The sequence below is a fragment of the Camellia sinensis genome, chromosome 13 (genome assembly GCF_055761805.1).
Source record: "Camellia sinensis isolate YWXY chromosome 13, ASM5576180v1, whole genome shotgun sequence".
Classification (NCBI taxonomy): Eukaryota; Viridiplantae; Streptophyta; class Magnoliopsida; order Ericales; family Theaceae; genus Camellia; species Camellia sinensis.
The window spans coordinates 88331690-88357149 of record NC_138973.1 but is presented as its reverse complement, the minus strand read 5'-3'; the positions used below and the strand labels follow the sequence as shown (position 1 = coordinate 88357149).

Below are 25460 nucleotides of genomic sequence, written 5' to 3'. Positions count from 1 at the left end.
ATTTGGTTATTTAAATCCAAATCTGACTGCCCAATTAAAACTGAATCTGACTCACCATCCTATTTTAAATGGAACAGATTTGGATAAATTTGATCTGGTCCAATCATGCATCCTATTCAATTATAATTTTTGCCTGACATACTAACCCTAGAATTATGAACACACTCTGATTTCAGTCTTAGACCACCACCAATTCCATCGTCGAGCCAATGCAACGTAAATTGACGGCGATGTAGAAGCAGCTCTGAATCTGCCTAATCTCTTCTCTTACTCTTCTGCGGAAGAAGCCAACTATAACTATCAAAAAATTTTCTCCATGTAATGAGTAAAAGGGATGTTAATGCTGAGATCAGGACTCAATTGCTTCCAGTCAAAAAAACCAGATAGAGAAATGCCTATATATAAAAGATGGAAAATGATTGGTGGCCCTAAAAAAGTTGCCCCTAATACCCCTAATTTCCATTTTTGAAAACTGTTTTTTTTTTTACTTTCTTTTTCCTTTTTTTTTTTTTTTTTTTTTTTTTACCTTAAATGGAAATACGGGGCATTCGAGCCCCCTGTTTTCGGGCCCTGAATCACAGCTGATAAAAGATATTTAGTTGAATCAAAAAATGTTCTCCATGTAATGAGTAAAAAGTTGTCAATGAGTGACTAGGTAAGTTAACTATCGAAGCCTTTTATGCAGTGCTGCCAAGGCTTCTTCTCTAGCTCCTCCAACCATGCAAGACTGATTTTCAACAATCAACAACAAACTCAGATCTGGAGTGCACTACATTGCATGATCCATCTGGGTTCGTGTTACCTATGCTCTGTTCTTTTTGCCCTTTTTGTTTAAATTTTATATTTGTTCCTCTTCCCATCCCATCCCATCTTGGTTTGTTTTCAACGAATCGGATTTGCAAATCGGGCATCCGTAGAAATTGGATTCAGATTCGGATTACATAAAAGAGGCTTTGAAAAAGTTGATTTCGGATTCGAGTTAACAAGAAATCAGATCGGATCGGATTTTGTCAAATTTGATCCAAACCCTATCCGTTCATAGGCATGCGCTCAATTTTTACGTAAATGGTTGACCATTTGCTCTTGCAAGCCTGTATTTGTGGAGTGATAGAATTAGTTCTAATCATCATCTAAGCCATTCTTGTTTGTAAAATGATGTTATAGTGGGTTGATGTTTGAGCAAGTTAGAGCAATATTTTATGATCATATTGTAAGAACCCTATTTCAAACTAAACTTAACTACATTTGGTTTTATTCAAATTTTATAAAATGATTTGGTTCTTGGTTTACTTCATCAAACCAAATTGAAGATGAAAATGTAATAAGAAAGTGCAAAAGTAAAATTGTATATGTCAATGATTCCTTCCAAGATTCAAAAAGGGTAAACTATTATATCAAAATTCATGACATGAAAATGATGGTAACATTTTCCAGTTTTTTTTAAAAGAAAGTTCAGATATCATTTCTTCCTTCCCTAGTACTTTGAAACAAATAGAAGAGTTCATGCGGCATGTTACAGTCATCGAAAGCATGTTTGGAAATTTCACAACCACCCTATTGGAACAACAGAGTAATTACGGTTATTACTGACTGTCTGTGGGGGGAGCTCCTTGGGAGTTCACTGCCTTCTGTCCCTCCTTTAGGTCCTGCGCTTACTCGAGCTCCTCTAGCTATAACTGTTGAATGAAAATATATCTTTATAATCACAGGTTGGAATATCATCCAAAAAAAGGCCAAAATTTCTTGGATACACTGCCAACCTTGTATGCACGGTAACAGTGGCACAATTTTTTATTTTATTTTATTAAAACTGTTCTTAATCGTTAAATCATGAGGAGGAAAACAATCAATGTAACGGTTGATATATGCAAAAAAGGAATGGCCAATAGAAGCAGCAATAGGCACAAGCTTAATATGAGCAAATATACAATTTCCCACCAATATTAAACTAGGATTCAATCATGATCTAACTCTGGTAGTTCATCAGTTCAACAAAATTGCCCAAATTGTGAATTCAATAAGAATGGCGTAAGGAAAATAAATTATGGGTAGCAATAGAACGCCTCAGAACACACTGAATGATTGGAATTTCACGTTGTACAAACCCATTGTAATGCTGCAGTTTCAAAGATGGAACTTACTGAGGGACAGACAATGCAGCAGGATTGGGCAACTTTTGAGTTTCGGAATGCTCTCTCGGGCCATGGTGTGATGATATACATTTGTTTCAAGAGGGAGATGTTTCACTGTGTTTTCTCTATTCTATTCATCAAGTCGTGGTAGTAGAGTAGAACGCACATGGGTTGACCCAGAATGCTGAAAAAGCACCAGAATATCATATTGCCAACCTGAAAAAACAAAAAATAAAATAAAAAACAAAAAAAAAGAAAAAGAAAAAGAAAAAGAAAAAGTAGAAGAAGAAGAAAAAGACCAAGAAACAGCAATTTAGATGAAAGTAACTCTGGTTACCAATGACTTCAACTACCTAGGACTACTAGAATGATTTTTCATGGTCTATGATGCAAAAGTAAAGTTAATAAGGATCCAATTACTGCCCGACAGATTCCAATTTTTTGGATCGGATTCAGATTGGATTATTAGGAGTAATTTGTCTTTCTCATTGACAGACCTACACCAAAGTAGGAATGGCAATTTTTCCCCCACCCCTGAATTTCTACACCACCAAATCGATTATATTTCCTAAATATAATAATATTAGAATCCTAAAATATTACATTTAACATTCATTTTCACTAATTTACTTCTCATCTTAAACCTTTTAAATCTCATCAATTATAAATCATTATTTGTAATATTCCATATTATCTCCAATTTTCATTAGTTTCGCCATTCCTAATGGCCCCGCCACCTTCCCAACCATAAATATATTTAGATTTTGAATTTGTGGAGACATTTATTGGGGGGGTGTTAACAGAAAGGAAATGTGATGATGCCTGTTTTTATTTTATTTTTCCACTTTCTCCTTCCTATTTCTTACTGTCTACGAATTCCACCACAAATCCAAGATCCAAATACAGCTTTAATTTCTCAAACTGGTATACAATCATACTACTTTAAACTGAAAGTGTTCTTCTTTGAAATTGATTTTAGAGTGACAATATATTTAATTCTTGAGAGAAGCACGTACCATAGAATTCCTGAACTTGTTCTGCAGATAACTTGTGATCATGACCAAGGGAACCTGATACAAGAAACAAAAACATTCCGATAAAACTCTTGAGTAAAGGATCTATGTGTGTGTGTGTGGTGCAATTATCAAAACATACCAAATCATGTTACCTGAAACATAATTCCAATAAAGGCCCAAAATTTGAATATGTGGCAGGGAACAGCAATGCATAGCTACAAAAAGGTTAAACAAATTTACATGTAAACACCAAGTCATCAATGTCATTGAAAATACAAAATACAGAAGGTTTAAAGGTGGAATAGCTAAAATCATCAAAGGATATAAGTTAGGAATAACAACTAAAAAGGAATTCACTCTTTGGCTTCTTCAATATTATCAGGTCTTCCTTGGAAGCAATATGTTACATGAACTTAGGTATGGGTGTCGGGTAAGTGTTGGACTCATCTAATTCTCATGTCCAGGAGAACCAAGACACGGCTAGATTTCATATTTATTAACTACTATTACTTTCTAGCATAAATCATAATGCCTCAGATTACAGCACTACTCAATCCTAGGTCACTAAAGTGCCACCACCAGTAATAGTTGAGCTCACAATTCTTCTTTACCATATTAGTTTTAGTACAGAATGCTCCTTTATGGTCGTCATTACACCTTGATTGGCAAAAACCGAACAAAAAGTATTGCCACTGACCATCCTGTCAAGGTCTAATTCAGTAACCATATTTTTTAAGACAAATGATTTTGACAATGTTCGTATTGAACTTCATACAATTCAACTCTGTCGTGACCACCAGCAATGTGATGTCTTTGAAAAGTAGGCACCGTATGATCAACTGATAGCTAAGCTAATGAAATGTATGTACAATGGGTTCACTGAGGTCCATTTTATTCAGTTAATATGTGATGCATCAGTCTAAAACAGCACACCTAGATTGCCTAAACATCAGGCATCTTTTAATTGCAAAATACGAGTTTTGTTAATGATACAAATAAATAAATAACAAGAGAGCATTTTACCTCATGGAAAACAGCAGATACAAGGAAGGCAATCAATACCGCAACCCCCTAAATTGACAGAGAACAAAATGTAAGTGAAAATTTTATAAAACCACAAAGTTAGGCACAAATATTGAGTACACTCTCACAAACACATGCTTGGTTGAAAAAGACTAGTGAGTGACCCCTCAGGGCAAACAAACAAGAAGGGAACAAATGACAAAATAATTGAGTAAGCTCAGCTAGAAATTTGAGAAGGTAGGTCAATTACCTTAGGTATTCCATTCCTTAAGCAAGGAAAATAAATATGGCGGACCATCCACTTATGAACAGGCTGTAATCAGTAACAATTTCCAATCAGTAATACACTTGACAACAAACCACTTTTGTTCCTATGTTCTAGAAGTATGGATTTGGTTTCTCCAACTACTATCATAAATTCATACACAACTGAACAAATAAATGGAATATTCAACTAGATTTACACAAATAATGGAAAGTGCAAACCAAGAGGTCAATATATTAACAGTCGATGACCACTTTCTTCAGTAAAACAGTTTAAAGGGCTACATATATTGAGTTCCTTTACTATATTTTGTAGTTTATTATAGCAGGTTAATTGGTGTAACATTATATTTCGATCATGTCACGAGTGGATTCAGTTGGTTTCGTCAGTCATTGATCTCATTCCATAACAGAATCCCAGTGCAACCAAGGGCAAACACACTTGCAAATGTAACAGAATAAAAAACAACTGACTACTGCAGCCTCCTGGCATCCATTGTTTCTGGATTTTAATTTATCAGATACCAGAAAACATAATAGTTTTTCAACACCTTGTTATAATTTCTGAATCAATCCCTCTCCAATTTCTCTTGCTTTAAGAATCAAAGAAAACCTAGACAGAATGACAACAAATGACGTGCAATCACTGACGTGGCCAGTGGTTGGGTCCTAGTTGGTTGATTTCTAAACAAATCAACAACTAACATACAACAATCCACGTCAATTGGGGTAAATTTAGGGTTGATTGATGTTTTAGAGGTCTTAAGCATTTTCCAAAAACTATATTTTGAAACTTGCCCAGCTGAACAAAAGAAACGCTATACAAGAATAGGAAAGTACATAAATAATGACAAGGCTGCAAGATTAATCAATATGAAACAGAAAGTCGCGTAAAAAATAAATTTGGGTGGAGGAACAAACCATATTCCACATTCTCCAATACTGATGTCAGAAGCCACGCCACAAAGTTCATTCAACAAACAGAGTCAGTCTACAAGTTAATTGAGCAACAGATGATTGGAAACATAAAAACCTTCAACATGTCAAACAATATAAGATCTACCTCCTCCACTGTTTGTGCATTCCACCAATCTTTGTAGAATTCACGATCACCAAAACAGAGAAGCTCAGCAAGTATGTTTAACCTATAGTTTTAACAATGCATGCAAGTACAACCAGAGTTTTGTCAAGAAAAGAGAATGACACAGAAAGTTCTGAGATTATCTTGCATTTAAGAAGCAAATTTTGTAACAGAGTGTGACTTCATCAACTCAACTAAACAAACAAATTTTCATATAGTAATGCATTTTTTCTGTTCAACTTCATCAAGAGCCGTCATTCTAATTAATTTGAAAATCAACTCCAAACAAAGATTTCAGTGGAAAAGGAAACAGCATGTGCACCAATTTTTAAATCTATTTACTACAAAACTACAATGCATGAAAGTGAAAAAGTGAACTCAACCAAGCCTTCTTCCAACTTTATTGTGTGGAAAGATGAGGATGTTTCAAGTTTCTGCTCAATCTAGGGCCATGATCAACCTTTTGGAAACAATTCTTTTTTCTCCCTACTTTATTTTTCTGCTCAGAATATGCCAAAAAATCTCTACTAATCACCTCAGTCCACATCATCTTAGGTCTACTCTTAATATTTTAAATACCTTCCATTTATGTCATCTAGCTTTTCAATGTGTAATTTTAAGTTTGCATAATACATGACCAAGCCATGTTGATCTACACATTCAGATTCATGACACATCAACAATGGACACGATAGTTTTATATGGCTATTCTTTGTACTTGATTGAATTTGTCCCATGAATATAGACTTGGTACCTCTGGTAGCAATCATTTTGATAGCCTACATTAATTGCCATTGCCATCTAAGCATTTATACCATGATAAATACATATCAACGGAAAAGTAGCCCTGGCACTTGTATTAGCACGCAAAACGTTCACATTACTGCTCTTCTCCTTTCAACAAAAGAGAACCACAATAGAAGTTCTATTTGATTGGGGACAAAAAAGATGAATTGAAGATTAGCATTTATTACATTTTTGGTATTATCTTATATTTCTATTTGTTAGGTTTTAATATTCCATCAGGATTCAATTAGTGTAGTGTTTCATTTTATTTAGGGTTTATTTAGAATTCCTATGAATAAGCCTGTGTGTAATAGGTTTTAGAAGACTTGGGAAAAAAGTCATTTTGATTTTGCTACATTTGCTGCTGAAGCCAAACTCCTTAGGTGCTGATAAGGTGACCCTTGCTACATTTGGTGCTAAAGCCAAACTCTGTAGGTGCTGAAGCCTAAGGTCTTCTCCTATATTCTCTTTCTTTCTTATTGTCCTACATCACTATTGATTACCTAATTGATTTCCTTCTTGTTCCTCTTTCTCATCTACCTGGCTCTCTTCTGCATCCGTCTATCTTCCTATCCTCGTGACAGTATTTTTTTTTTTTTTTCCCGATCAACAACAAAATTTTTATTGATAATCAAAAAGAGAGACGAGGATAAGGCATCCTCTACAAATAAGAGAAACAAAGAAAGGAAAATACACAGACATCACAAACACTTCATTCAAAAACAAACTCCTACATGGGATACACCGACACCCAATCTCTAGCTAACAAAAACAGTGGAACTCCCTTAAAATGGGGACTCATCGAGACCTAAAAGAAAGCTAAGTGACAAACTTTATCCCACAGAAAATCCGCATCTCTAGATTTATCTTCAAAACCCATGCATTCCTCTCCAACCATAACACCCAAAAGGTTGCAAAGACGGCACAAAATCATAACACTTTAGTCCTCTTTGACCCTCCCACACCACAGAAATCAATTAGCAACATTTGCACACTACCTCTTGGTGCCACCCACAAAACATTCTTCAAAAGAAACAACCTGCACCACAAGCTCAAAGCAACTTGACAATGCAAAAATAGATGATCCACAGATTCACTATCCTCACAACACATAATAAACCATTGAGGACTTGGAAAACAATTAGGTCTCCTTTTTTGCAATGCATCATTTGTCAAAATGCCTCCATGAACCAAGGACCACATGAACACCTTCACTTTAAGAGGCACACAAGCTTTCCAGATTCTATTACAAAAAGGAAAGTGAGGGACATGAGGAATATCAATGATTTTGTCGAAAAAAGACTTGCACGAAAAGATACCCTATGAATGAAGAGTCCAAACTCTCTTATCTTCCACACGAGGAGACAGAGAAAAGTGATCAAGTCTTGACAACAAAGATGTTAGTTGTGCAGCCTCTCTATCATTGAGGTTTCTAGAAAAATTGAAATTCCAAGAGATCGGGGCCAAAAAAGAACAAGCCATGGAAGCAACAAAACAATTATGAGACCGAGTCACCCTATATAGATATGGAAAATCCGAAGCAAAGGAGGAAGAGACCGTGACACTATTAGTCTATGAAACAAAGCTGATTTGGTGTTTTACCTTCTTATTCTCTTTTGCTACCTCTCCTTCATCATCTTCCTATCCTCATCACACTACTATTCCAAACAATGCCAATTTGCTATTTTGAACTGAGCATTTTTTAAATTATTCATAACCCTCAAATTCTGTCCCCAAAACATTTCCTACAAATGATATTAACAAGTAAACTAATCTAATGTAAACCACAACCCCAAATCCTCAAATAGTGCTAAATTTTCGGAAACAATAGCATAAATTTGGTATCAAAAAATTATAGAAGAATGTTTTTGCACAAATCCAGCATCTCTCATATTGTTTCCCTGAGTTGCCACCACCAACTTCCCAGGAATGCATTTATTTATTTATTTTTATCTTTTTCATTGTATTGGTCTCTCTCTGATAATTAAAGAAAATGGCTCATATCTGATATTTCTTAATGATCAATCTTGACATATTCCTCAATTTCATTTTTGTATGTAGCAAAATTGAATCCACATATTTAGTTTAAATTTATTTAATGAACCTTCATAACAATAAACTTAAAATTATGGACACAGTACAATTTGCGAACAGCAAAATGAGTCACAAGAATTCATGATCCTATTCCTCAGACAATTTTCACATTACTCCTATAAGAAAACAGCTAAGAAGCATGGACACGGACACGCGACACGATGTGGATACGACACAGACACACCGACACGCCAATTTTCAAAAAATACAAAACAAGACACGTGAGGGACATGCATGAAATATATAATTTTATATATTTATTATATATTATATATATGAATATATCATTCAAAGATAGTAAAAAATGCAATGTGACACTAATTTCTATAAATTTATGTGATTTTTGTTTTATTATTGTATCTCAAGTTGTTTTGTTCAAACTCATAATTAATTTTACTTGTGTCTAATTGATAGACATGTGTGTTTAAGCAATAAATACTTGTGTACTCCAAGTGTCCGGGTCTATAAAAAAGTTAAAAAATAGGACACGTTTTGAAGAGTGTCGGACACGTGTCGGGAAGAATCCAAAGAGTGTCAACATCCGACACGGATGCGTCACCTTAGAAGTGTCTGTGCTCCTTAGGAAAACAGTATTTAACTGAACCACGAAGAGAGGACATACCAGAGATGAAAAAAGCAGTAGAACATGCAGAGCCACACATATAAATTTGGAACTGAAAGCTTCAATACCCTCTCTACAGCATATAAAAGGTTTCCTTTTAGAGGATGTTGTGAATTCGTAACGATTGGATTGATGTACTGCATGATGGTATAAACTAAATGTCAGTTTTCCAAACAAAAGAAAACAATAAACTTGGAGAGCTAAGCTTGAATATAGAAAGAAATTTACCTGCTCTATGATAAATAGCATGAGTCCTGAAAATATAACCAACTTGATGACTTGACGGACCACCCAACCCTGTCGAATGCATGCAGTGCGGGGATAACTCGTCTACAAACAAAATCCCTTAATATGAAGACAAAAGAGCAAATGCCATGGATAGGAAATAATTGACGCAGAAGCACAGCAGGTTACCCAGTTGATTTCAATAAATCCACATTAATTAATTATCTGATAACCTACGCTAGGTACTTGAAAAATAATACAGTTTCCCCACGCATGACTAAAATTGCAATCTGGCAGAGAAAAGCCTGAGGATAACATTAGAAAAACAACAAAAAAATGAGGGGGGGGAAGCACCAACAGAGAGAGCGAGAGAATAGTTGACATCACAGAAGCAATTGTAAAGCAAAACCAAATTTGTCCAAGAAAGGTGAGAGTCCAGCACTTATAGGAGCAGTCAAGGGAGCAGAGGGGTAGCAAGTAGCAAAAGGAGGAGATAGGGGTGGAGAGGAGAAAGTTGAGCTGGCTGTGGTGAACACATGATGGTGGGAGGTGGGGCTGTTAAATGGCAGCCACAAGGCTTTGCTTTAGTGAGGTAATTGGGACAGAGGAGCTATAGTCATTGCAACTGTGGTATGGCTTCCAAAGCATATCAGTTGAACTTCCAGGTTATCCAACTCAAAAAACAACGTTTATTTTTTCCCCACAGAAAATTATAAACAAAGATATCTCTCACACAAAACCTGAACAAAGTATATCAGGTAAACAACCTTTATGAGTGAAAGTATTTATACATTATACAATCATAAATTACGGACAAAAATTTCCTGGGTCTATTTGTGAACAGTTTGAGTGTGTTTACCTGGTAACATAAGGTGGGAGCCACCATGAAGTAAACCAAACTTTTGAAGCTAACATCATAAGAGTAGTTAAGATTTGAAGAAACAGACGAGGCCTCCCCCTAACATCACAACAAAAATTGCCACACAAGAAAGATCATTTCCCTTCATCAGTGTTTCACTGCCAACTTTTGCTGTTCCTTAAAAGAAAAAGATCCCGGTTCTTACCTTATCATGTGATTTAGCAAGCGCTCTCATGTCATAATTTGTATGTGCATAGGATACCAACTTCAGCCACACAACGCATGCAAAGAGCATTAATGTGACGCCAGATAGAACAGCAGAATCATACCTGCAGGATTTCAAACCACAGCCATGAACTCTTCAATGGCATCACATGAAGTAATTTGCCAGTTTTCTCGCTTGCTACAAACAAAATATATTTTTTATTATTTCTAATTTCTCATTCTTTGTTGCACTCCCCTAGCACATCACCGATCTATTGGACAATAAAAGCCCAACAATCTATGCCCAAGATTTGTACCAAAAACCATCAATCCACCTGAGATGCCAAGACATTGGCCCTGTTTGGTAGAGCTGTGGGAAAGTGATTATAACTTATAGCCTAACAGCTTATAGCTTATAACTATGAACATAAGCTGATTTTTGACTTATAAATTAAGCTTCTCCTCCCCCACTCAACGAATAAGTTGATTTTTGACTTACAAAAAGCTATAAGCTGTATTATTAAGCTGAACCAAACACATCAAAATAGCTTAAATTAAACTAAAAGCTGAAATAAGCTGGAAATAAGCTCTACCAAACAGGGCCATTAACCAAAAGGGCTTGCATGAAGCCATTAAATCAAGCAAAGCTCACAGTTAAAGCTTCTATCAAAATTCTGTTATATATTGATTGTTTGCAAATTAGGAAGGAATGCTCATTCTTGCATTTAATTACATAAATCATGCAATCTTTTGAGGAAAATGATATCCTTACAGAATTTTTAACAAGAATGATGTGGTAGCATTTTGGAAAATATGTCACTTTGATGAGTCTTTTGTTTAAAATGATACAATCAAGACTTGCCACATAATTTTGTATTAATTTTACATACAAAATTTCGGTTTGCATATCACTACTCATCTATTCAAGTCAAACAAATAACAGAGTTCAACTAGAATTTACTGACAAACACTCTTGGGTGACAGTGATGAAAGACAAAGAATAGCATCGACCCAATTACACTGCCTCGATCAAAGTTTAATGCAGCAAATTGCTAAATATTGTTTGCTTTTGTATTTTGATGCTAGAAATAAAACAAAATACCAAATGAAAATTTACAAGAAAGTAAGTGACAACTAACCTGAGGATCACAAAAACTGGAAACAAAACTGTAGCTGTCGTTATTAATATGTGAAGGCTGACAACCACCTGCAATATTTTGATTAGAAGTGAACAACTCTAGAGTTCAAGGGCTTAAAACATCAATGCATTGTCTCCAGTCATTATGGTAAGTTTACAAGTAACAACCAAAGAAACTGTGTGCATTTATGCAAAGTAGTCAGTGCCGAGGATGTTCTATCACTACAAGTCAGCCTGCCATAATAATGAGAAAAGCTACAAAACAAATGCATTAATGAAAAACTTAGTGAAATATCGTGTACATTTCAGGATAATGAAAGGATTGGCTATCTAATTGTATAACTTCCAACAGAGAGCTTTCAGAGTTTGTAATCAATAAAAATCAAATAAAAGTTCCTAGACATGTCTTATCCCAACATTCAAAATCTGATAGTTGTTTCCATAATTACTATTCCAATGCGAAGTATTATACTTTTAGTCTTAGTCCATGAGGAAAACATGACAGCAAAACAAAATGGAAAATAATGAAGAAATTAACAAATGAAAAGACTCATTAAAAATCTGATTAGCTAACTCACTGAAAAGGTTGTGTAGTTGTGTAAATGAGGCAGTACAGCATGGGCCACTGCAAAGCATGCATATACCTAAGGTTGGGTAGGTCCAAAACTTCCTTGTCAATGTCTTGCTGTCAAATCATGAAAGTCCAAAGTTGTTTTGATAGTTGGGAATTAAGATAGCATTATGTAAACAGAAGGATAAACTGGTTTTGAGTACAATAATGACTTTACCATATTAATAACCTAATCAACTGTAAACTACAACATTATATATTTTGCCTTCATATATTTACCAACAGTCTCAATCATAGGATTTCCTGCAGAACATGTGATGTTTGCTCATTACCGAGGGACAAACCTATACTTCGAAGATCTAGTTTGACACAAAATGTGCAATATGCTATGAAGCACTGATCAATATAATAACAATAAACATAAAGAAAACCTCAAGTCAACAATATGATGTGCTGTTTTCACAGGAATTTCATGACAGAACAGTGAACCATAGAAGTAGTTGTTAAAACGAGGATTTTTTTTTAAAAGAGGCACCAAGGGGGCACAGCACAGCCCACATACAAAAAGAGGGGAAAAGGTTACTAGCATCTTAAAAAAAAACCTGTGTAACAAATAGCAAAACATAGTCTTCTATTGCCTATCTCCGAAATAGTTGATGAATAGGACACCAATTACAAGAGTTGGACTCAAATCACTTACTGGTTCAGATATATACTTTTGTCGCACCAACTTCTCGACTACAAAAGCAGCAAGTGGGAAAAGCAGGAGAGTAATACTGCAGTTAAAACCAGAAGATGTAAGGCACTCCACAAACCACAGTTCAATTAAATCCTTCCCATAAATATCAAAATTAAGTATGATGCACCAAGTTATCAACCAATTCAATTTTATTATATATATATATAGAGAGAGAGAGAGAGAGAAGGTTTAATAAGCATTACCAGCACATTAGAAGTGGCCAATCCCTCAATGATTTTGAACTAAACCAGAAACCAGACCTAATCAACCAGCCATACTGCACAGTAATACAAACATACATCATCTGTAATTGTAGGGCTAAAACATTTTCTTTCAGAAATGTGTATTGAGATCTTCTAGGCATATGCTATAATAAACATAACCAGAAATGCACAGAGACTCGCAGTCAAAATGTTCACAAAAATGAACACATGGGTAAAATCAACAGATTGCGTTAACTGTCCAAATGAATGTGAATTCAGAAAATTGTGATACTAGTAGTGAGGGACAAACCTTCATCAGATTTTCAATGATAAGCCGGCTGTTTACAGCAACAAGAACTACTATACAGAGGTTGAAGAGACCAGCATGACTCTGCCACATGATGTTAACTAGTAGTTAGCACTACACAGTTCTAGTATGAGCCATTCAAACAAGAAGTTAAGCTAAACAATTCAGAAAACACAGCTTCCAGCTATAAATTCATCTCGTGTACTGTTGCAGGCGGAGCCCACCATGTTGCTTCAAAAGCATCATAGAACACCAAATTGGTTTATTTCACTTGAATTCTATGATGGAACAGAAACTTGTCTAGCAATAGCATTTGCCAGCATTTAATGTCAATATTTTATATCGCCACACCCACATGACATATTTTAAATGATTAATAAATATAAACAAGAAGAGAAAACTACATGAGAGGTAAAAGCTTTTCTTATGCTTTTCCAAACACAGTTTTAAGTCTAACAGGCTTACTTATCATTTTATTTTATTCTTAAAAAGAAAAACTTATTGTCTCATGGCTTAAATTCGATGTAGAAAACAATCACATATTTACATAAGGCAACTAAGAAAACAGACAATATACAACAAAATCCTGATCACATAAGGAACTATAGATAAAGAAACAGTAATAATCTTGACCATCATGTAGTTGGTGGTTTGAATTTTCGAACAGCAATTCCAATGATCATGATAATTGTGAGTATATATGAACAAGATTGCACCAACTATGACACTTATACTAGCAGCAGCTTATACTAATGGAATTTCAACAAACAATTTTCATTCACAGCTATTATCATATCAGCCTCACATCCACAGGCAAACTGCTGAAAGAAATCAGCACTTATTTTTTTTGTTACTGACAACTTTGGTTTCTTAAATAAGCTATGCAAGGCTAAACAAGTCAATATTCATTTTGCAAAAGTTTTTCAATCCCAATTTGGTGCTAAATTATTATTCCTACTTTACAATACCCATAGGCCATTTTCTGAGGTTTATTATTTCATATTTCATCAAGTTGTTTTCCTCTTTAACTATTCAAGTATATTATTTAGGCCAGAATTCTTATTTTTAGCCCCTATTAGAGGCAGCAAAAGCTTCTTGTCTCATGGAGTTCAAGCTATTCAATAAAAACTAAATAAGACTAGCATTAATCATATGAATAAACTCAAGCCTAAAACCTACATAGACCTATCTATTCAAAGCGTAACATGAGATGAACATGCAGCTTGTTTATTATACAACATGGGGGATTGACATGTCAACTCATGAACAAAAATAAATCCCCTCTTGACAACCAGCAAACCCAACTTCTTCACATACACGTGATCCTAATCTATACTAACTTTTTGAAATCAAATAAGAAAAGCATAGGCATAACCTATGGTATTTATGCAGACATTTATTCCCACGTGTCATTATTAGGCCATAAAAATGGCACTAACTAAACAAGTTAAACCAATTTTGGATGCAACCGTGTCAAGATGACAGGTGACTAGGTACAAATCAGTCTAATCCTTGAAACCCTTACACAACCCATACTTTTAATGGTTAATTTCATCACCCATCAACAATCTAAACCCATTTAAGGTCAACCCAAACTTCTTTCACTCCATATTGGATTCCTGTCAATATTTGTTGGTCCTCTTATAAATTGCAACCTGTTCTCCCAACTGTTTTCAAATGTTAATTTCGATTTTAGCAAGATGGCCTTATCACAAAAATAATGGATCCAATGCACTTACACAGACCAACAGGCTTCACTCTTGCGACCCAATCAAATAAAGCAGTCCTATCAAACCATATTAATACCTTAATCTATCCCTTTTTCATAGCCACCAACCCTTATTGCACTTCTATTAACATTCCACCAATTGACCCATTCCAAATGGAGGTTACAAGAAATTTTGGAAGAACCCAACGAATGGTTCAGTCTAGTGATAACAAGGACTTACCCACCATTCTATGTTTTTTTAAGTAACGAAATACTCTTTATAGTGATACACACAAGAAAGAAACAACAAATTACAAAGCTCATGTTTCATCAAGAAGAGAATTCACTCTCATGGAGAGTGCTGGGAAATTGAACTCCGCACAAGTCTAGTCTTGTTTGCGAATTTCCCCTCCATAGGTTCCTTCTCTAAATTTTTTACCATTCCGTGCAGTCATCTTCCATATGCTTTTCCTTTTTGTAACACATCTTTCTGGTTTGTTGTTCTCCCCCTTCGTTGCATGGACTCTTCTAAATGTGTAAAACACAAGCATTGGACTCTCAATACTTGGATAGGGGTATGAGATATCATATATGTCCAGCATATCTAATGGATCATGTATCCAGTATGCATACCAGGTAATTATGTTTCCTATATAATAATGCATAAAACCCCTGTATTATGCATAAAACGTTCCATGTTAATTTCTAAACACAATCTTACACCAAAAATAAAATACAAATGATAGCAAACATGACATCTAGCCATGTCCTGGAGTCCTTAAGCATAGAAACTATAAGAATCTGGCACATAGGCACATATCCACACCCAACTACCATATCCAATCCCATGTAACATAGTTGTCCCTCTTCAATGTCAACCGAGTTGCCTTTGTATGACCTTCATTCTTCCATGATTCCATCTTCCTTTTTGTTCGGGCAGAATCATGTGTACCCACATATACTGCTGCCTAAGAATCATTGTTCGGCTCATTTAGCAGCACAAGTATGCCCAAAAAAAATGTTCACAAACAGCTTGGCCACAGCACTTCCCTTGCAGATAAAAAGTATAAACTGATCTTGCTCTTGGGTTCTACATGGAGTAACTAGGAAAGCCAATGCTTGCAAAAAGAAGGTTCTTAGTGCACGAGTAGCATTTCAGACAGGTTAAAATCTGCTAAATTTGAGCATATGTCAGCATACAAGTGGTCCCACCAATGAAAATTTAACATATTTCCAGCTTACCTGGGATCATCGAATTTCATCTACCATTGCAAAATTGACATCTTTTCAAGTTTCAAACATACTCATGAACATTGAAATCAATTCTCTTACTTTTCCTTAAAAACACAAAAGGAACTTTTGCTTTCTATCTGTTTAGTTTCTGATATTATAAGCAAGAATGGAGACCAATCTTTGTTTTGCAAGAGAGGTTCAAATTTTTTTCTTTTTTTTTTTGTTTGGATAAGTAGGGGTTCGAACTTCAAATAGCTAAAACAATGAAACCTCCAGTAGAATCAATACAAGCACTAGCAACCATTCATCTTCAACAATTCTTCCTTTCAATTTCTTTCCCTTTGACACGTTCTACACTAGTTGTGATCAAGTCTCCTTATGCAGGGCCTCCAATTGTGATTACTTTTTGATTAAGTATGCATTTACATTCTTAAGGGAATACTTTTCCCAATCGAACCCCATAAGCAATGTATTCTCCAATCACCGCACCTCTGTCACTTTCAGGCATCTGGTCATCAATTCACAAAATTCTTCCATTTCTATTCTAGTTATACAAAACTTCTTTTTTCTTTATTCCAGTCTCTTGTCTCCTGATCTTAAAAAGGTTTTAAATTCGAAGCTAGCACCTGATACAGGCTCACCGACCATCAAAATACACGGTCAATAGGAAATTATATTAAAGAAACCTTCAAAAGGGGCAAACTTTTGTACAAGAAAGTATATCTGAATTCACAACAGCTCAACAGTTACCTGAATGCGAGACAGCATCTAAATTTAGTCTATTTCAGGCTCACGTTCATCAATTTAAGGTGAATAAGAAGCTACAACATGTTAAAACAATGAGAACGGAACTTCAAATTTGTAATCAGCTTCTAAAATGAAAAAGAACACTAAATTGCAATCAACAATGAATATATCAAAACCTGTTTGAATATAGCGTCAGAGCTGAGAGGACTCTCCCTGATTCTGCGGTGAGCCGGAGCAGACGGCCGGTACGAGAATTTCGCCAAATTGTCCTTCTCTCTGTCCTCTCCATTCGCGACCTTATCGCCGCCGTCACCGTCCCCGATCTGACTCTGATCGTTTTCCGAACCAAAAACCAAACTATCAGTTTCCAACGAGCTCGTCTTCGAGAGCGAATCAGAAATGGCCTCTTCTCCTCCTCCTCCCGTGGCGGCGCTCGGTCTCCGCCGAACGCAGGTGCCGGGATCCGCGGTCGACGTCGTGGTCGTTGCGGTGCCGACGCTCTCCGGCGAGTCTAGGATCGTCATTGGTGGAGTCTAGAGAGAGAGAGAGAGAGAGAGTTGCGCAGAAATGAAGTTATGAAAATGGAAGAAATGAGCGAAGTTTCGAGAAGTGGTGATGTACTTGTGGAGAGATTAGGCGGTTCGTGTACACTATATATATAGGAATAGGAATAGCGCAATTCTACAAGATGTATGTATGTATGTATCGATATGTGAATGGAATATATGTAGAGAGAGAGAGATTGGGGAGGGGGGGGGGGGGGGGGGGGATTGCTATTAGACGAGATGATGTGAGAATGGGAAAACAGCCGCTTGGAAGTTGATGGAGAGAGAGAGAGAGAGAGAGAGATGTCGAGAGCAGAGACGTTGCACTGTCAAAGCAAAGGCAGAATAAACTTGTCAATGTCATTTTAATAAATAAATACTACTTATTTATTTTCCTTTTTGAGCTCTTTGATTTGAAAGGCGGGGCTTATCTTTAGTTTGTGAGCAGATGGAAGAGTATTATTAAGGGTGGTCTGATATAATTTAAACGATCGTACTACGTAGCTCGAATGTCGTGGTTCGATACTAAAATGACATCGTTTTGGTGTTGATTTTACTTTTTTTTTGTTTTTTGTTTTTTTTTTCTGATTTTGCAGAACAACGAAGAAGAAGAAGAAGAAGAAGAAGAGAAGGTGTCGATTTTGCTTTTTTTTGTTTTTTTTTTTTTTTTTTTTTCTGGTTTTGCAGAACAACGAAGAAGAAGAAGAAGAAGAAGAAGAGAAGGGAGGAGGAGGGAGGAGGAGGAGGAGGGAGGGGAGGGGGCCATAAAAACCGGTTTGAGGAGGAGGGGAGGCTGGGCTGCGACGGAGGAGGAAGCAGCAGCGGCGGCCGGAGCTGCGACGACGGCGGGGCGGGGAGCTGCGACGCCGCCGACCTTCTTCCTCTCCCTCGCTTCTCTTTCTCCTCTCCCTCTCTTTCTCTCCCTCTCCCTCTCCCTCTCCCTCTCGAGCCATTTCGAGCCTGGTAGCTTCGAGCTACCAGGCATTTTCCTAATTTAAATATGTATATTTTTTAATTTTTTATAAAATATGGGTTAGGTTTAAAATAATATGATAGAGATGTGATGTGATTTAAATAAGATGATATGATTTAAATAAAATAATGACTTTTTGATTTTTAAAATTTTTTAAATTATGCCAAACAAGGCCTAAATTTGTGAGAGACTCATTAAGGATTTTGTTTTGATAATTTAAATCGATATTTAAAATTCGTCGAGTATTATATATTTATAAAAAATTAAATTATTTGGATATCAATAATTACGTGATCAAATTAGTTTTGTATAAAAATATAAATAGTAAAAAAACAAACGATTGACAAAAATCTGATCTGATGAGATAACTATCGAAACAAACGATTGACAAAAATCTGATCTGATGAGATAGCTATCGATATCCGATTAAAATAATTTTTTACATATATATAATACTCAACAAATTTTATATATTAAACAGTTTAAATTATCAAAACGAAATTTATAAGACCATCTCCAACGGTGAACCAAACCCAGCATCAAATTCAAATTTTGATGAAAAACCTACTTTTTCAAGCTCCAACCGTTGCACCAAATTGATATCAAAATGAGATTTCAGCAAAAAAAAGTATCAAACTGAGAACAAGACAGATATTTTACCAAATCATTGTTACTAACCGTTGAAAGAGGTACACCGGTCAACCAGTAAAAGATTCAAATAGTTCAGGAAAAAAAGTTCAAACCGTTAAAAAAAAAAAAAAAAAAATTGCCTAACTGGTCAACCGGCCGGTCGACCACCCCGGTCGTCCCGAAAAAGTTCAGAAAGTTCAAAAAAAAGTTCAGACAATTCGCAAAAAAAAAAAAAAAAAAAAAAAATTGCCTAACCGGTCGACCACCCGGTTGTCCCGGAATAGATTTGGTGAAATGTGAACCGTTGGAGCGAGTGGTATCAAATTTAGTGAAATGGGTCATTTTTTACTCAAATTTGGTGAAAAATTTGAGTCACCGTTGGAAATGCTCTAATGGATCCCTACAAACCCACCAATATCCCCCGGTCCGGTGATCAAATTGGAAGAAAACCCAGCCCTATACAAAAGTCTAGAGTCAAGGCTTGGGGACTAAGATTTTATTCAATAAGAATTTGTGGGGGAATGTTAGGGTTGTTTGGAGTGTCATAAATAAGTGTATTTTTTATTTTTTTTAGATTAAAAAATTGAGGAAAAATATATAGATATTTGGGTTAACTTTTTGATTTTTTATGAAAAAATAGGTATTAAAAAATTATATATATTAGTGTGTAGGGAAAAATTAGAATTGGGAGTTGTGTAGTCGTAATTTTTGACTTTTGGTGAATAGTGATAACTTTTTAACTTTTTGAGTAACTTTTTAGCTTTTTGACTTTTTGACAACTTGCCAAACTTGACCTAAATTTGTGATAATAATTTTAAATAATTTTTGAATAATTAAAGTATTACTAGTCTTTTTTTTTTGAATAAAAAAAGAAAAAGAAACTCGATTGACAGTTAAATTTAAGAGAGTTTTTTTAATAAATCTATTTTCTAAGAGTTTTATTTAATTCAATTTATATTATTTTTTTTACTATTCTATTAGATTCTATTTGAAGTAAGAAGACCAAAACACACCCTCAATCTCTTTTGTCCCCATTTAATGTTGATTGTCATTATATTTTGGTAGTTCCCATACATTAGGATGTTGACTGTCATTATATTTACATTAATTTAAAAATAATTTTTTGTCATTGTGTTGTCAATTACATGACGTGAACATGTATAATAAAACATACAAATATGAATGTTTACATGAATTCTAGAATATAGATAAAGACACTATGATCATAGTGACATGTCTGAAAGTTCGCATTGAGGCAAAAAAAATGGACAATATTAAGTAGAAATTGATACTTTTCAATGATAATTTTCATGTTATATCCACATACAAATGTTAATGTTCACAATGTTATATCAATATAATCATTGTGACATGTGTGAAAGTTCACATTGGGGCAAAAAAATGGACAATATTAAGTAGGAATGGATACTTTTCAATGATAATCTTCATATTACATCTACAAATAAATGTTAATGTCCACAATGGTAATGTTGAGGTTCACATTGACAACCCCCTATTTTGAATATAAGAATGATGTTAATATTCACATTGTAGCTTACAAAGTACAAAATATGACAGGATCAACAATGCATTAATCACATATCATTATTTTTGTTGGGTAATAAAAAATGATGTGAATAAGAATTTACAGATGATGTGAATGTTTACATCACAACACTAGCTACACATAATGTTTTAGAAACTGGACCGGTGAGCGAACCAGGAAAGGGATTGGGTGGACGGGTCACTGATTTAACTGTCGGATTGAACCGGAATCGAACCGTGACGTAATAAATATATTTAAATTATATTTAAATAAAAATATAAGTAATAAAATTATAAATTAAAAATATTAAATTATCTTAAATATTGTATTAATATTTTTTTCCTGAAAAATATAATAATATATTTTAAAATATTATTAATTTTAATTTTGAAAGAGGAAATCAAATATTTAATATTCCCTCCATATGATTTTAATTCAAATAATTTGATTGAAAGAAGAACAAAAATTTTGGAGAGATATCAAAATTTTAATATTCCCTCCAATACATTTGATTGAATCCCACATGGATTTCTTGAGTTTTTTTAAAAGAAATTGTTTTTCTTATAAATAGATGGAGATTTTCACAATAATTTTAAGTTTCTAATAAGATTCCTCACAATAGGATACCTTTGAAAGAGAATTTCTAATTAAAATTTTCTTATATTCTTATATCCATATCTATATATATATTATATATAAGAAATAAAAGTAAGTTAGCAGAAATCAAAAAAAAAAATAATTCCAAATCCATCGACCTAGTGAACCAGCTCCAAGTCGACCGTTTCAAACGCCGATTTTTTCAGTTTTCTCTAAATAGGCCGGTTTTTAGCTTCAAACGGTTTAGAGGGTATATTCGGACCGAAACCACTACCGGTTGACGGTTATTTAATGTTGATATTTAATGTCTCTAAACCACCATTTCATTATTTTTTGAAAAAAAGAAATAAAAAACAGAGGGTTCACGTCCTTTGAATATCATTAACACCAATAGCAACCACAATCACAAAAAGAAAAAAAATAATATATTATCACTGCTTAAAAATAAGAATGTTCACATGTTGTGAACGTTCACATCTCTACATTAGATGAGAGAGAATTTTCTGAAAAGGTATTGTGAACGTTCACATTAGATGAAAGAGAAAGTGCAAAAATATGACAACATCAATAATACATTAACCACACACCATTATTTTTTTGGATAATTGTCACGACCCAAACCCGCCCCTATGGGTTTAGCACTGTAACTGGCCAGTAATCCGAGATTACTGAAGGTCTGCTTAACAGTAATACAATAATACAGAGTACAGGGGCTGGCGGAAGCCAAAACAATAATTAAAAGATGTCCAATGAGCTGTGACAGTCTGTATGCAAAAAGACTTTTTATATATGTACAATCAGTACCAAAAAGTATGTACAATATATACAATCATTCAGGACAGGGACTTAATCCCTACTAGAACAGTACAGTACAACACCATTCAGTCTATACAATAATTACAAAACAGATACAAAAAGAGGGGAACTAAAACACTCAAAAAGCCCTAGCTTGAAGGACTTGGAACCTCGCAGTGAGGCATAGTGGTTAGCTTTGACAAAAGAGGGTCTAACCCACGCTACTAGCTCCGGTCTAATGCCTGAACACTTACATATGTATATAAAACAGTGAGCTAAAGCCTAGTGAATAACATAATGTGTAAAGAGGTTAAGAATGAATGTCCTTACAGTAACGAAAATAGTTCATTGAATCAGTATACCAGTCATTCAGTCATAACAGTCATATGTGGTACATTCATTAGCAGAACAGTACAGTAAACAGTAGGTCTTGAAAGACCGAACAGTCAATGATGGCCATCATAACAGTAAATAAAAGTTTCAAAATAGGAACTAACAGAGATCTCTGTAACAGTAGCAGTAACAGTAACAGTAGTTGCTAAGGATGCCACAATACTGTTCAGAATAGAGGGCAAACATTAATTCAATTAGCAGTAAACAGTTCAGTTGATCATTCAGAAAATATTCATTTTCGAACATATCTTTACAACATTGTTACTCACAGAGTTCTGGGCTACAGATAAGCTAGTACGCGTCTCCGGATGCCAACCCCACACAGTTACAAAATGAACACACACTAAGCTACACAGTTGGAAAAATAATAACTTAATCCCTAGTTTGCCTCAGTGTGGTTCTACATCAATATTCTCATTAAAATGCCTTAAATTAGGCTTAGGAATGCCTAGGATGGAATGAGGATGCAAGGATGCACTTTAAAACATTTTTCAGAACTTTCAGAAAACAGGGGTTACGCTCGAGCGTGTCCATATCTGCTCAAGCGGACATGCAGATAAGGGTCTCCGCTCGAGCGTGAATCAATCCGCTCGAGCGGACTGCAAGCTACAGTAAAAGTACTGAATGTGTGAAAATTACGCTCGATTGGGCGCTCGATACCCGCTCGAGCATGTAACATAACTCCCCGCTCGAGCGTACATTATTCCACTCGAGCGTACTGTAAAACAAATGAAAGTGCTGGGAACACGATTTTTCCGCTCGAGCGCCAGTAACCCCGCTCGAGCGGAAGTCCAAATTCTGGAAATTCCAAATTCGAACCTTAAGCTCAAAATTAAGTTTTAAAACACCAAACTCGATCCTCTTGGGCTAATTTTTTGGAAAACACTTCAAAACCCATAGTATAACATGTTTCAAAGATCAATTTGAGAAATCAAAATCCAAAGGTAGTTCAATTAAACTCAATTTCAAACCAATTTCCAAGAACATAACTCAAACATGACGTGCATGAGTTTAAACCAATTCAAAGCTTCAATTACCTGCTCTAATGAGCTAATTCTTCCAAAAACATGGTAAAATCATGAACTATACTCAAAATATGAACATGCATGTGGCAAATTTGTGAAGAACAACTTCAAAATGCAAGAATATGTCCATGCATGCAAAGATTAAGCTTTGATTCAACAAATTAAGCTAATTCATGACCTTAATCTCTAGACTTCCATAAACCATGCAACATATAACTTGAATACATGAACAAGAAGGTATAATATCTACCTTAAGTCTCCAATTCTAGGTGTAAGAGTCTAAACATGCAATCAACCTTCAATTTCCTCAAATCACCAAGCTAAAATTGTTGAACTCAAGTTTCCTCACTCTCTCTATCTCTAGTCGACTAAGGACTCAAGGATGGCTGAGAAAATGATGCTAAACAACGTATAATTCAAGTCTCAACATATGGTATGAAGTGGGCCACTAAGTGACAAAGTTGTAAATAATACAACTTGTGTAATTTAACTTATTTTAATCTATTTAATCATACCAAATCACATTTCAAATAAATATGCCTTAAAATCACATAAATTATGATTAACACATATCATTAATCAATTTCAGATTCGGCCGCCGATAAGGCCTTCAATTTGCTGTTTAAAACATAAAACATGAACAGATAATTTAACAGTCAATAGATAGATATGCATTTAAACTAGCACATTCAATCGACCAGTTCAGTATTTCAATCAGTCAGTCAATTAACATGTTTAGTCTCAGTTTAGCAGTAATCAGTGGTTAATCAGTAAACAGTGGTGAGGGTTGTCACAGTAATCAAACATGATGTGAATAAGAATATACAGATGATGCGAATGTTCACATCACAACACTAGTTACATACATAGACAATTTGGGAAAAGCTTTTTTTTAGCTTTTTTGGTTAAAATAGTACTAAAAAACAAAATAGGCTAAAATAGTTAATAAGACAAAATGTTATATCAAATTCATAATCATTTTACTTTTTTTCTCACAAATATCACATCTAACTACAAAAAAATCAACTATCTTCCCAAACACAAAAATTTTAGCCTTCTAAAATAGTCAAAAACTAAAATAGCCTACTAAAATAGCAACTTCTCAAACACTCACAATATATCAAACCACCATTTCATTATTTAAAAAAAAAAATAAAAAAAAATAGAAGTTTCACGCCCTTTGAACATAATCAACACCAATTGCAATCACAATCACAAAAAAAGAGAAAATAACATATTATTATTGCTTAAAAATAAGAATGTTTACATGTTGTAAACGTTTACATCACTACATTACATGAGAGAGAATTTTCTGGTAAGGAATTGTGAGCGTTCACATCAGATAAGAGAAAATTCTCAGGGCGTTGAAACTATTAAAGAACTTTCAAAAAATATGTACATTTTATAAGATTATCAAATTTTTTAATATGTTTGATAAAAAGGGAACTTCCTTGGTTTATGGTTTTGGGACATTTGATAAAATGGAGCTTTTTTGGTTTAGGGTTTAGAGACATTAAATATCAATATTAAATATAAAGGTATAAGTGTCTAGTGTTTATGTAAAATTTTTGTTTTTGATATTTGTAATATGATTAATGAGTGAGATCAATAATAATATTATAACTAGTATTAGTATACTAATTGGTGTATGTGGCGTCACCGCTACGAAAATAGTGTAAATTAAAAAAAATGACTTTATGAAATAAAAATATACATATATAGAACTAAGTGGGTTAAAAAAATTCTTTTATAAATTTCTTAAATTAGAATACTTCTAAATGAGATTTATCAATAAAAATCTCTAAATTTAACTTTAATTAAAAAAAGATGAGACCCACCAGGATAACCGTAGTTTCAGACCCGTTTCACAGTAAGGATCATAAAACTTTATAACAAAAATATAACGCGTTATCTAAAGATTTATGCATTTCTTAGTATGGAGCCGGACAACTTATGTGAAAAAGGCTCCAAAAATCACTGGCCCACCACTGCCGGTGGTATGAA

At 34.6% G+C, this 25460-nt stretch overlaps 1 protein-coding gene across 3 annotated transcripts; it reads right to left on the bottom strand.

Annotated features, from left to right (window-relative positions):
* Positions 1–1371: 1371 nt before the first annotated feature.
* LOC114276617 (diacylglycerol O-acyltransferase 1) lies at positions 1372–17871 on the bottom strand. 3 transcript variants are annotated; one of them, XR_003634321.2, is made up of 17 exons: positions 17129–17871; positions 13268–13348; positions 12958–13031; positions 12716–12791; positions 11446–11513; positions 10308–10431; positions 10103–10201; positions 9247–9348; positions 9019–9155; positions 5499–5580; positions 5357–5377; positions 4422–4484; positions 4172–4219; positions 3301–3363; positions 3149–3202; positions 2142–2348; positions 1372–1676 (listed from the first exon to the last, which is right to left on the bottom strand). XR_003634321.2 is itself a non-coding variant. In XM_028218402.2 (16 exons), the coding sequence occupies exons 1-16, from the start codon at positions 17474–17476 to the stop codon at positions 2244–2246; spliced, it is 1545 nt and encodes a 514-aa protein (XP_028074203.1). In that variant the 5' UTR covers positions 17477–17871; the 3' UTR covers positions 1889–2243. The 3 variants fall into 3 exon arrangements, 2 of the variants coding, with proteins under 2 accessions (XP_028074203.1, XP_028074204.1); XM_028218402.2 differs by lacking the exon at positions 1372–1676 and having other exon boundaries at positions 1889–2348; XM_028218403.2 differs by lacking the exon at positions 1372–1676 and having other exon boundaries at positions 1889–2348; positions 9247–9315.
* Positions 17872–25460: the final 7589 nt, after the last annotated feature.